Source organism: Diceros bicornis, chromosome 24 (assembly GCF_020826845.1).
Source record: "Diceros bicornis minor isolate mBicDic1 chromosome 24, mDicBic1.mat.cur, whole genome shotgun sequence".
NCBI classification, from domain to species: Eukaryota; Metazoa; Chordata; class Mammalia; order Perissodactyla; family Rhinocerotidae; genus Diceros; species Diceros bicornis.
The window spans coordinates 23,817,405-23,830,438 of record NC_080763.1 but is presented as its reverse complement, the minus strand read 5'-3'; the positions used below and the strand labels follow the sequence as shown (position 1 = coordinate 23,830,438).

Here is a 13,034-nt window from a genome sequence, read left to right as displayed (position 1 = left end):
CCTTACCTTACACCATACACAAAAATTAACTCAAAATGGATTAAAGACTTGAATGTAAGACCTGAAACTATGAAACTTCTAGAAGAAAATACAGGCAGTACGCACTTCGACATCGGTCTTAGCAACATATTTTCAAGCACCATGTCTGACCAGGCAAGAGAAACAATAGAAAAAATAAACAAATGGGACTACATCAAACTAAAAAGCTTCTGCACAGCAAAGGAAACCATCAACAAAACGAAAAGACAACCTAACAATTGGGAGAAGATATTTGCAAACCATACATCTGATAAGGGCTTAATCTCCAAAATATATAAAGAACTCATGCATCTCAACAACAAAAAAACTAACAACCCAATTAAAAAATGGGCAAAAGACCTGAGCAGACATTTCTCCAAAGAAGATATACAGATGGCCAACAGGCACATGAAAAGATGTTCAAAATCATTAACTATCAGGGAAATGCAAATCAAAACTACAATGAGATATCACCTCACGCCCGTCAGAATGGCTATAATCAACAAGACAGGAAACAACATGTGTTGGAGAGGATGTGGAGAGAAGGGAACTCTCATACACTGCTGGTGGGAGTGCAAACTGGTGCAGCCACTGTGGAAAACAGTATGGAGATTCCTCAAAAAATCAAGGATAGGACTACCATATGATCCAGCTATTCCACTGCTGGGTATTTATCCAAAGAACTTGAAAACACCAATGCGTAAAGATACATGCACCCCTGTGTTCACTGCAGCGTTATTCACAATAGCCAAGACTTGGAAGCAACCTAAGTGCCCCTCAAGCGACGAATACATAAAGAAGATGTGGTATATATACGCAATGGAATACTACTCAGCCATAAGAAACAATGAAATCCAGCCATTTGTGACAACATGGATGGACACTGAGGGTATTACGCAAAGTGAAATAAGTCAGAGGGAGAAGGTCAAATACCGTATGATTTCCTTCATTAAGTAGTAGATAATAACAACAATAAACAAACACATACAGACAGAGATTGTATTGGTGGTTACCAGACGGGAAGAGGGGAGGGAGGAGGGAGGAGGGCGAAAGGGATAATTCGGCACATGGGTGTGGTGATGGGTTGTAATTAGTATTTGGGTGGTGAACAGGATGTAATCTATGCAGAAATAGAAGTATAATGATGTACACCTGAAATTTATACAATGTTATAAACCAATGTTACGGCAATAAACAAAAAATAAAAAATAAATAAAAAAATAAATAATACTTATAGGACAGGGCCGGCCCCATGGCTTAGCGGTTAAGCGCGCGCACTCCGCTACTGGCGGCCCGGATTTGGATCCCGGGCGCGCACTGACGCACCGCTTCACCGGCCATGCTGAGGCCGCGTCCCACATACAGCAACTACAAGGATGTGCAAGTATGACATACAACTATCTACTGGGGCTTTGGGGGAAAAAAAGGAGGAGGATTAGCAATAGCTGTTAGCGCAGAGCCGGTCTTCCTCAGCAAAAAGAGGAGGATTAGCATGGATGTTAGCTCAGGGCTGATCTTCCTCACACACACACAAAAAATACTTATAGGACTATTCATGCTTTCTTCATCTTCTTGAGTCAATTTTACTTAGGTTATACTTTTGTAGGCACTTGTCCATTTTGTATAAGTTTTCAATTTTATTGGAATAAAGAAGTTAACAGTATTCTTTTTGTCACCTATGCTATATTTTTATTTTCTGTCTGATTTTCCATTCCTTCTATTATTTACTGATGTTTTCTCTCTTTTCTTGATTATTCTCACCAAAGGTTTGTCCACCTTATTACGCTATTCAAAGAATTTTTTGGCTTTGATATTTTCTCTACTGTACTTTATTTTTGAATTCTGTGATTTTTGCTCTTATTTCTTTCTTTCTCCTTTAGATTTATGATATTGTTTTTATAATGTCTGAAATCAGATATTTAGCACATTAATTTTCAGCCTTTCTTCTTTTCAAATGTATTTAAGGTAGTAAATTTCCCTCCAGTACTGCCTTTCATGTTCTCCACACATTTGGACAAGCAGTTTTTTCACTATCATTCAATTCTAATACTTCTAAATTTATTTCCATTATGATTTCTTCTTTAACTCTTTTAAAGTTTGAAATACATGAGAATTTGTTATATATATTTTTGTTATTGACCTTCAGTTTAATTGCAGTGTGGACAGAGAATGTGGTTTTATAATACCAATTCTTTAAAATTTGTTGTCTTATTTTATGACGTAGGACATGACTGGTTTTTATAAATATATCATGTGTGCTTGAGAAGCTGTTTTCTTTAATTATTGGGCACACAGTCTTATGAATAATCAATAGATAAAACTTATCATCTTGTTCAAATCTTCTTTATCTTTGCTGAGTAAAAATCTATTTAGTCTATTAATAACTGATAGAAGTATGTGGAAATCTCCCACTAAGAGAGTGGATTTGTAGATTCCTCTTGTAATTGTATCAATTTTTGTTTTATATATTTGGAGCTTATTTTGTTATATATACTTAGAACTTTTTTGTATTTCTGCTGAACTGAATCTTTTATGTAATTAGTCTCTGTACCTGTAAGAATATTTTATATCTTAAAGTCTATGTTAGCATATATTAATATAGCTAGACCATCTTCCTTCTGGTTGGTATTTACATGGTATTTCTTTCTTCATCCTTTTATTTTCAATCATTCTGTGTCCTTTTCTTTAGGTGTGTCTCTCTCTGGTAAACAACATATAGTTGGATTTTTAAAAAATTCAATCTGACACTCTTCTAACAAGTTCAATCCATTTATATTTATTTGATTCTTGATAAATTGGGACTTGGTTTACCATCTTTTACATTTCCATTTCTAAGCTTTTTCTAAGCTTCTTGCTTGTATGCGTCTATGTTTGTGGGTGATTTTTTCCCCTCAATCCATTTTTCTTCTTCCCATAGGTTTGGAATTTCCTTATTTTATTCTTTCATTGGTGACCCTTGAAATTTGATACTGTATATTTATCTTTAAAAAGTCTAAAGTTAAATAATATCTTAATCTCATTCCCAAACTATTCAATCACCACAGAAAAATCTGACTCCAATCACTTATGGGCTATTATTGTTGTCTACTATATTGTTGTTGACTATACATACATTGTTATCTATATATTGTTGTCTACTACTGTTTAAGCCATTCAGAATATGATCTCTGACCACAGTGGAAATAAGGTAAGTAGAGAATGCCAACTATCTGAAAATTAAACAACATACTTATAAACAATCCATGGGTCAAAAATAATCCAGATGACAACAGAAACAGAAATTAGGAAATATTTTTGAACTGAGTAGCTTCTTCTGTTCTCTATCCCTCTCTGGGAAAGGGGTGAACAAAGAAGGTTTAAAAAAAGTTTTGATGACAATACAGGGTACTAGTGACATTGATGTTACTGAATTTCTCTCATAAGGGAAAAAAAAATTCAAACCAGAACACTGAGTATTATTATTATTATTGATTTTAGAAGATTAAATCACAAAAATATTCACCCAGAATTATCACAGACACACATATATGCACAAATTCATATTTATTAAAATGGACCATTGAATATCTCTGATTGAAGCTGCATATTATAATATCCATTTCATTTGAAATCAGATACTGATTAAAAAATATAGATTGGCTATTTATGAAACATAGCTTAGCAGTAACTCACCTTAACGTGGATATTACTAAGGTTTTTAAAAACTTGACCAATGTTAAGATACTCCCCAAACTAATCTACAGATTCAACGCAATCCCTATCAAAATCCCATCTGCCTATTTTTGCAAAAATTGACAGGCTGATCCTAAAGTTCATTTGAAAATGCAAGGGATCCAGAATGCCTAAACAATACGAAAAAGAACAACAAAGTTCGAAGAATCACTCTTGGTGATTTCAAAACTTACTACAATGCTACAGTAATCAAGACAATGTGGTACTGGCAGATGGACAGACATATAGGTGAGTGGAATAGAACGGAGACTCCAGAAATAAACCCTTATATTTATGATCAAATGATTTATGACAAGGGTGTCAAGACAATTCAACAGGGAAATAATACTCTTTTAATAGATGGTGCTGGGACAATTGAATATTCACATGCAAAAAAATGAAGTTAGACCCTTATGCGACACCATGTACAAAAATGAATTCAAAATGGATAAAAGGCCTAAATGCAAGAGCCTGAACTATAAAATTCTTAGAAAAAACATACATATAAATCTTGTGACCTTGGGTTAGTCAAATAGTTTTTCAGATATGACACTAAAAGCACAAGGAACAACAAAAACATAAATAAATTAGACTTCATCAAAATTAAAAGCTTTTATGCTTCAAGGAAATGAAATGACAACCAACAGAATGGGAGAAAATATTTCTAAATCATTATCTGACAAGGGACTTGTATCCCAAATGTATAAAGAACACTTACAACTCAACAATAAAAAAACAAATATCCCAATTTAAAAATGGGCAAAGGATTTGAACAGATATTTACCCAAAGAAGGTATACAGATGTCCAATAAGCACATGAAAAGATGCTCAACAACGTTTGTCATTAGGAAAGTGCAAATGATAACCACAAAAACAAGATACTATTTCAAACCCACTAGGATAGGTAAAATCAAAAAGACAGACAATAAGCGTTGACAAGCATATGGAGAAACTGGAACCTTCATACACTGCTGGTGGTAAATTGGTGTAGTCACTTTGGAAAACAGTTTGGAAGTTCCTCAAAAAGAGGAACCATAATGTTACCGTGCGACCTAGTAATTCCACTCCTAGGTATACACTCAAGAGAGAGGAAAACAAAAACTTGTACAAACAAAAACAAAAACAAAAACTCCACACAAAAACTTGTACATGAATGTTCATAGAAGTATTATTCATAACAGCCAAAAAGTGAAAACAACCCAAATGTCCATCAACTAATAGATGGATAAACAAAATGTAGTATGTCCATCCAATGGACCACTATTCAGCCATAAAAAGGAATGAAGTAATGATACATGCTACAGCATGGATGAACCTTGAAAACAGTATGATAAGTGAAAGAAGCCATTCACAAAAGGCCACCAATCGTATGATTCCACTTACTTGAAATGTCTAGAATAGGCAAAGCTATAGAGACAGAAAACAGTGAGTGGCTGCCAGGGGCGGTGGGAGGAGAAAATGGACAGTGACTGCTAATAGGTATGGGGTTTCTTTTGGGAAAATGAAAATGTTCTAAAATAAGATGGTGTTGGTTGCACAACTCTGTGAATATACTAAGAATCACTGAATTGCACACTTTAAAGGGGTGAATTTTATGGTATGTGAAATATATCTCAATAGAGCTGTTATAAAAAATGGAAAAAAGACTTGACTGATAATATGAGTCTACTTTATTTAAAATTAAGATACCATATTTCAAGAATTTTTTGGTTATTTATTCAGGTCATACTTGACTTTACATTGAAAAATTAAAAAATACTAATTTGTCTGATATCAGGAATAACTATTTGAATATGAAAGAACGCATGTAGCACACTCACAGGTCTACGATTATCTGTGAGGGGAAACCGGTGGCTAGACCTTAAGCTCCTAGTAAACAGAAGCACTATCTCATTCATCTCTTTATCCCCAGCACCTAAGAAGTCCTGTTTCATTTGTATTGATGAATGAATGTTACTGGACCAAATGCAAGACTCTTCCTTAGTCACACCAGAACAATGCAGGGTGTGTCCCTTTACTTTTCAAAAGAAAAGGCAAAGAGAAGAGATGACATTCTTTTTTTATTGGGGCTGGAGAGGAGCTGACATTGCAGGCTGCCTTTCGTTTTCTCACTCACCTGCCTTTGCTGAAGAGGGTCGAGACAGTTTCTGGCTATAGATGTGTGCAGCGCTTTGGAAAGAGGAAAAGGGGCCAATGGTGTAACTGCCTGATCGACAGCGTGGCAGGCCAGCAGGGCTTGGTACGTTCTGTGTCCCAGGATATATGGAGGGAGAAGCAATGTCAGGAACTGTGTTCAGTAAAATTGTGGGCTGGTGAGGCATGCTGGGGATAGCTGGAGGAATCTGAGATAAAGAATGGTGGCCAGGCCTTGGGGAGAGGTCAGAGGTTGTAACAAGAGATGACAAATGGGTGCTGGGAATTTTCTGCAGAAGAGTAGCAGCAGGACCAGAGAAAGAAGTAGAGGAAGAATTGGTATAGACTAATTTAGCCTCTTTTTCTGCTGAAGTGGTAAATCCTATTAAAATAAAAACAAACAAAAAAACAGATCATTTTAACAAAAAACTGACATATAATCCCTATAAAACATGAAGTAAACATTTTTAAACATCAAAATAATCTTAGCATGAAACAGAAATCATGAAAAACACAGACTTTAATGAGTATCCATCATGCACTTGATGAATTTTGCCTACTGCCACAACCTGGCAACAGAAATAGTTTATTTTTAGTTCTTTCTAAAGGCTGGAGTTGGGACTATCTCCATCAACCGGAGTGGGCATTTTACGTCAGAGCATCAGGACAGAGTTTCAGGTAGTGACAGCTAACTCCTCTCCCTCTGCTTTTTACCCTTCTAGGAAAAACGAAAGTGCTCAGAATTTCTAAACATTAACAAAGCGAAAAATTCCTTGAAGGGAAAACAGGTTATCAGTAGATAAGAGGAAATTCTAAAGGAAAAAGAAGAACAAAGAAAAGGAACCTCTTTAGGGTGTCTCATGCTCTAAAATCATTTAAGATCTGATGACTTTGTTTTCTCTGGGGGATTTATCAGAAAGCAGCAAATCTATGTAGGTTTGAAGTCACTCACGAGATAACTTATCAGAGTGAATTTCTGTTGCCTGTTGCTGTTTGGGTTGCTTTATTTTCACTTCTTCCATCGTCTCAGGGTGATCTGAAATGAGAAACAGATACCGAGCTTAGGCTCTCCTACTAATCAAACGGTAGAGCATCGCTATACACTGTAGTTTTGTTTCCAAATATAACACAACTATGCTAGGAACCATTGCATATCTCACCACACTTTTTCAAGGATGGCCACACCCACAGCTCTGTTGAATGGGCAACCCACCACATAATTCCTAACTATCCCCAGCCCCAGCTCCAGCTACCTGAACCATTCATGGACTGCCAACAAGCTAGAATATGCCTGGAAAAGAAAATAAGTAAGGGCAGTCAGATGCCTCTGCCAAGAATTTAGACTAGGGGAACTAAGAGATCAAGCTGTTTGGTGGTACCTACTCGAGCAAAGAAGTCATAATATGTATGGAGCAGGGCAACTCCCAAGAGACAGAAAGAATAGCCCCAATATTTGTTGGCATGATACTCGGATACCACAATAGCTCTGTATCTTAAAGTAAACTCCTTGGTTTTACTTGAGTAAGCTGAGTGAGTTTACTTGAGATAGGCTGATCAGTATATTCAATAACAAAATCACTCTAATAAAATAAATTTCCACACTAATAAATTAGTTTTTTTCTACCACAGAATTTTGAAACAGGACAGCGAGAGCTAATCATATACTTAGGGAAATATTCCAAAATCTTTCTCAAGGGCTGGGTTCATACAAAAATTTAAGAAATGCCATTTTACAGATCATCTTTCAGAATTAAAGAATAAGGACATACGAATTCTCTTCTCTCCATCACCACCAGCAGTGGCAATACTGTCACACATTTGTTTGCTTACATTTGAAATGAATCTAGAGATGATCAAATGTCATAATGTTGTCTCCTTGAGGCCTTCCTACTGCCCCTCTAGTTATTCTTGTAAGTATAGATCTTCTTATGTAAAGGTAGTCTCCAAAATTTCCAAAGACCCATCTGTACAAATAGGTGCTGCCAGTACACGCTGTTAGGGCTTCCTCATTACTGCCAGGGGAGAAGTTACTCTCTGAATGCCAGTCTAGGCCCCCACCTCCCTAGGTTAACACACTTTTCCTGATCCCAAGCTCATTACAAGAACTCCTCAGCCTCCCTTTCCCAACACTGTTATAGGAGCTTTTCAGAGCTTCTACCAACCTTCTTCCTGTATTTACTCACCCAACTTCATCCACTAGACAATAAATGCTATGAAGTCGAGGACTATGACAGTCCTGGTCATTGTATACCTAGCAACTATCACAATGTCTGACACATAATGGGTGCTCAGTAAAATGTGTAGAAGGAATGAATGAACACATGAATAAACTAGCTTCAGAGCTTAGACAACCTAGGAAAGCTCAAAGAGGGCTGGACTCAGAAGGACTTCTAGTAATACAATAATTCAGTTATACAGTGAGCTAATAGGCTTTTGTGGACTAGCCTCTGAATCCAACCAGTTTTTAAAATATTAACACCGTTTCTTTGGGAAAACTCACTCATTTTAAATGACCAATTATGCTGGCTATTTCCACAATGGACTATGGTAGCCTTAAGAACAGGGAACAAGTCTCCATCTTTGAATCTAGTGCTTAGCACACTGATAAAATGAGTTTATTGATTACCTATGTCTTACACTTTCATCTAGATTTTAAATGAATCTTACATTTAAAGCACAGAGCTCTGTTTATAATAGAGTATCACTGCTATTTTTTGATCATATGACGTGAGCTAGATAGTCTGGTCCACATCAATTCCAAGATACCCAATCATGGAGTTTCCCAGCAGTGAGAACTTTTAGAAATGCACGGGGACACTAGGTTATCACAATGACTGCAGGAATCTAATGGCATTTTGGGCTTGGGACTAAGAATATTAAATATCCCACCAGGTAGGGAACAGTCCCACACAATAAAGAATTCTTCTACCCTAAATGCCAATGGCGATGAGCCAGAAGAAGCAAAAAATTTAACAAGTGAGAAATAATCATTAGGAGAAGCAGAAGAGCAGACATTAAGAGCACAAGCTTTGAGTCATGCCGACTAAAGTTCAAATTCCTGTCCCACTGCATGGTGAGGGGTACCCTCGAGCAAGTTACTCAGTCTCTTTCAGCTTCTGTCTTCTCGTCTGTAAGAAGTTTTATAATAGTACCTACTCCATATGGTTTTTGAAAGTAAAAAAATAATATCATGTCTAGCAGATAGTAATACGAGCAGCTCACTAAACGTTAGCTTATCATTAGCTTGTCTCGAAAAACTCTCTGCTGTTAATTACCATGAAAAAAAAATCAGACCATGTCCCTCTTCTGCTTTTAGGACAAAAATGTAATGCTTCCTCATCTCCCACCCCCACACTGTAAAATGTCACCACCATGGAGTCTATTAGTGCTTAAGCAGAACATTATTCTTGGCTCTCCTTTATATATCTCATTTTTTCACTTGTTCTTCTTATTTTCCATTAATTAACCAACATACTTACCACCCTTTGCCCTGCTATCAGAATAGCTGTTGCTGTTTTTAGAGCTTTTTGAGTGAGTCCCCAGGAAGACACTTGCAGACTTGTTTTTTTGGGTATAAAAAGTCAGCACCTCCTCCAGTTCAGCCTCACTGAAATGAGAGAAAGTATGGTCAGAACAGGAAGCTGTTCTGGAAAATCTTTCCACCAAATTTTATTATGCAAATAGAGTAAGCTGGGGAAGGGGAAAATGAAAAGCCCAAGCTGAAAACTCCCTATTAAGAGATGGTTAAATAGAAATATAAATGAAGCAATCCAAAAAATTTACAGCATGATAAGGCTTTATTCGTTCCATAGTGAATTTCCTAGATCTGCACTGTCCAATATGACAGCCACTAGACATATGTGACTATTTAAATTTAAATGAAATAAAACTAAATAAATTCAAAAATTCTTTTCCTCAGTTACACTAGTCACATTTCAAGTACTGAGTAGCTACAACACAGAAAATTCTAGGAGACAGCCATGTTCTAGATAGGGGTTAACAAACTACAGACTGTGGGTCAGAGCTGGCCAGCAGCCTGTGTTTGTATGACTCCCAGGTAAGAATGAGTTCCATATTTTTTATGAAGAATATGCTATAAAAAGACCACATGTAGCCCACAAAGTCTGAAATATTTATTATCTGGTCCTTCATAGTTTTCCCACTCCACTTTTAGATAATTGAAGTATATTCACTAAAGGAGCGCTTGTCATTTTAACTACCAGTGTCAGAAATAAAGAGACCCACCACTGTAACCATGGAAGAGTTCCCTAACTATCCATACAAGGAAAGAGACTCAACTAGCTGGTCTCTAAGGGCACTTCAATTAGTGAAATTATATGCTCTTTATGAGCATCTACAAAATGGAAAGTATAAGGAAATAGATGAGGACCTAGAGGATTCTTCCAGTAAACATATTAGGCATGGATTTTGTAACATTTGTAGCAGTTTCTCAACGGCCTTTTGCAGTTTTTTCTTAAGCCTGGTTATGTTCCAGATAAGCGGCCTTCAAATAAGCAAAGTATTCCTGCCTTATTATGAAGCACCTAAACCCCGGTCTTCAGAATACACTGAAATGATAACATAGGAAACTGCTTCTATGAGCCTCAGAGTAAACTCCAACGTCTCCAAAGTAGCAAAGTGCCACAACAGAAGTACCTCAAGTAACTATCAAAGATCTACAGCTGAGGTTGCAAATGGGCGACTGCCTCTGCCTGTCAGTGTGTTTTATTTGGCCCTTCGCAGAATACTGAAAGAGAAAGGTTAAGGCTGGTCAAAATACAAGCTGCTCTACACCTCCTGTTTTATCTTCTGCCCACTTTATGATTTATAATCCCCTGACTGACTCCTGCAGGTGTTTGAACTTACCAACCCTGATGAAGGTCTCTGTGTACCACCTGTGTACCTCCGTTACTCCGCATGTGGAGTAACGTCAGCATCATGGCAGAGTGAGTTGTTCCCTTTGTCTCTCCCCTCTAAGCTACAACCAGTCAGACAGCCAGTGGCCAACAAAGGACTCCCTGCACAGCACACCAGAACATCTGAGTGATCCATGCATCTACACAGCTGAAGGTGAGTGGACTGGACTCCCAGGAGGCAGTGGAACTAGGGGAGCAGCCCCCACCCTCTCCCACAGTGGCGGTGACCAAAACGCGGATCCCCATGCCAGTGCACATGCCAGTGACCACAGGCTGCAAGGGCAAACAGGCACTCAGGCTTGGCCCCTCCCTCCCACACCCCAGCGGTGGTGGGTGGTGCACGTGTCCTGAGGCTTCAGGACACAGAGCAGAGCTGGCCACCCAGCCCCCTCCCACTTCCCCAGCAGTGGCGCCGGTCTTTCCAGAAGTGGGGACTACATTCAAGGTGTGAATTTCCCCACGAGGGGTGGGATCCCCTGATCTGAGATTTCAGAGCAGATCATCAGCACGTGCATGCCAGCACCGGCAACCAGAAGCTGTGGCCCCTGCTCCTCCCAGCGGTGGTGGGTGGCACACGTCTTGAGGCTTTAGGACACAGGGCAGAGCTGGCAACCCGGACCCCTCTCCCTCCCTGAGCAGTGGTGCCAGTCTTTCCAGCAGTGGGGACATATCCAAGGCGTAAATTTCCTCTGCAGGGGCAGGGTGCCCTGACCCGAGGTTTTAGAGCAGGCTACCAGCACAGCACCAGCACCGACAACCAGAGGTTGTGGCCCCTGCCCCCCACTCAGTGGTGGTGGGTGGCACACACGTCCTGAGGCTTCAGGACACAAACTGGTGCCAGTGACTCAGCTCCCCCACCCCCGGCAGTGGCACTGGACTCTCCAGCAGCAGGGACAGCAACCAAAATGCAGACTTCACCAGCAAGAGCAGGGTGCCCTGACATGAGGTCTCCAAAAGTACTTTGGTGGGCTCCAGTGACCATAGACTGCATGGCCAACATGAACACTTGTGGCTTAACCCCCATTCCTCCCCCAGCAGTGGCAGGTAACACCTGCAAGCTGAGGCTTCAGGAACCACAGCAGAATCTGAGACCCAGCCCCAGTGGCAAGCACCCCTAATACCGGCTCTACCAGCAGCGAGGGCTGCATATAAGAACCCAGGCCCCCGACAGCAACAGCAACACCTAGGAACCCAGAGCCCCTGGCAGCAGTGCTGCCAGCAACCCCAGATAAGCTAAGGAGCAGCAGTGCAGGTGGTGCACAGGGCAGTAGCACCTGAGCCCGTGGAGAGCAAGTGGGGGAACAGGAGACCCAGGCGACCCCAGAAGCAGCAGAAGTGCTCACAGTCTGGTGACCCTAGTGGTGACACTCGAGACTGCAGTGACATCATAAGCAGCAAGGCACCAGCAACCTCAGAGGCACAAGCGGCACTAAGAGGGCACTAATGACGCCGCTTCCAGAGGCAGTGGAGTTAGGAAAGTGTAGGCTCTCATACACAACCAGAAGCAGCTCAGAACCAAAGTAACCAAGGCCATGCTCAAATAAGAAAGGTGGTTACTATCACAAATGCACCACCAGAGCATCAATTCATTCAGTATCATGAAGAACTACAGTAACACAGCAGAACAAAAGGAGAATGACAGCTCTCCCGAAACCAAACTTGAAGTCACAGAAGATTACAATCTGACTGACAGAGAATTTAAAATAGTTGTCATAAAGAAACTCAACGAGTTACAAGAAAACTCAGAAAGACAGTTCAATGAGCTCAGGAATAAAATTCATGAACATAAGGAATACCTCACCAAAGAGACTGAAGCTCTAAAAAAAAACCAAACAGAAATTCTGGACATGAAGAACACAATTAATGAGATAAAAAATAATGTAGAAAGCATAAAAAATAGAGCAGACCTTAAGGAGAAGAGAATCAGTGAGCTGGAAAACAGAAATCTAGAAATGATCCAGGTGGGAGAGGAGAGAGAACTAAGATATAAAAAAAATGAAGAAATTCTTTGAGAAATACCCAATCAATGAGGAAAAGTAACATAAGGATTATATAGGTATCCCAGAGGAAGAAAGAAGCAGAGAGTTTATTCAAAGAAATAATAGCTGAGAACTTTCCAAACCTGGGGAAGGAACTGGACATACAAGTACATGAAGCTAACAGAACTTCTATACATAAGTGTAAAAAGACTTTCTCCAAGGCATATAATATTAAAACTGTCAAAAGTCAATGACAAAGAAAAAATATTAAGGGCAG

At 39.3% G+C, this 13,034-nt stretch overlaps 1 protein-coding gene across 16 annotated transcripts in view; it reads right to left on the bottom strand.

Annotated features, from left to right (window-relative positions):
- Positions 1–13,034, bottom strand: part of TTLL5 (tubulin tyrosine ligase like 5) — a 296,525-nt gene that overhangs the window by 164,844 nt on the left and 118,647 nt on the right. For 14 of the 16 annotated variants that reach the window (XR_009223721.1, XM_058567405.1, XM_058567407.1 and 11 more), the window contains 3 exons: positions 9,342–9,469; positions 6,815–6,898; positions 5,846–6,244 (listed from right to left, as the gene is read on the bottom strand). Coding sequence is in view for 15 of the 16 variants with exons in the window: in XM_058567405.1 (XP_058423388.1) it covers positions 5,846–6,244; positions 6,815–6,898; positions 9,342–9,469 (611 nt within the window). In the remaining variant the exon portion in view is untranslated. The remainder of the gene's footprint in view (positions 1–5,845; positions 6,245–6,814; positions 6,899–9,341; positions 9,470–13,034) is intronic. The other 2 variants (XM_058567410.1, XM_058567411.1) reach the window with 1 other exon arrangement.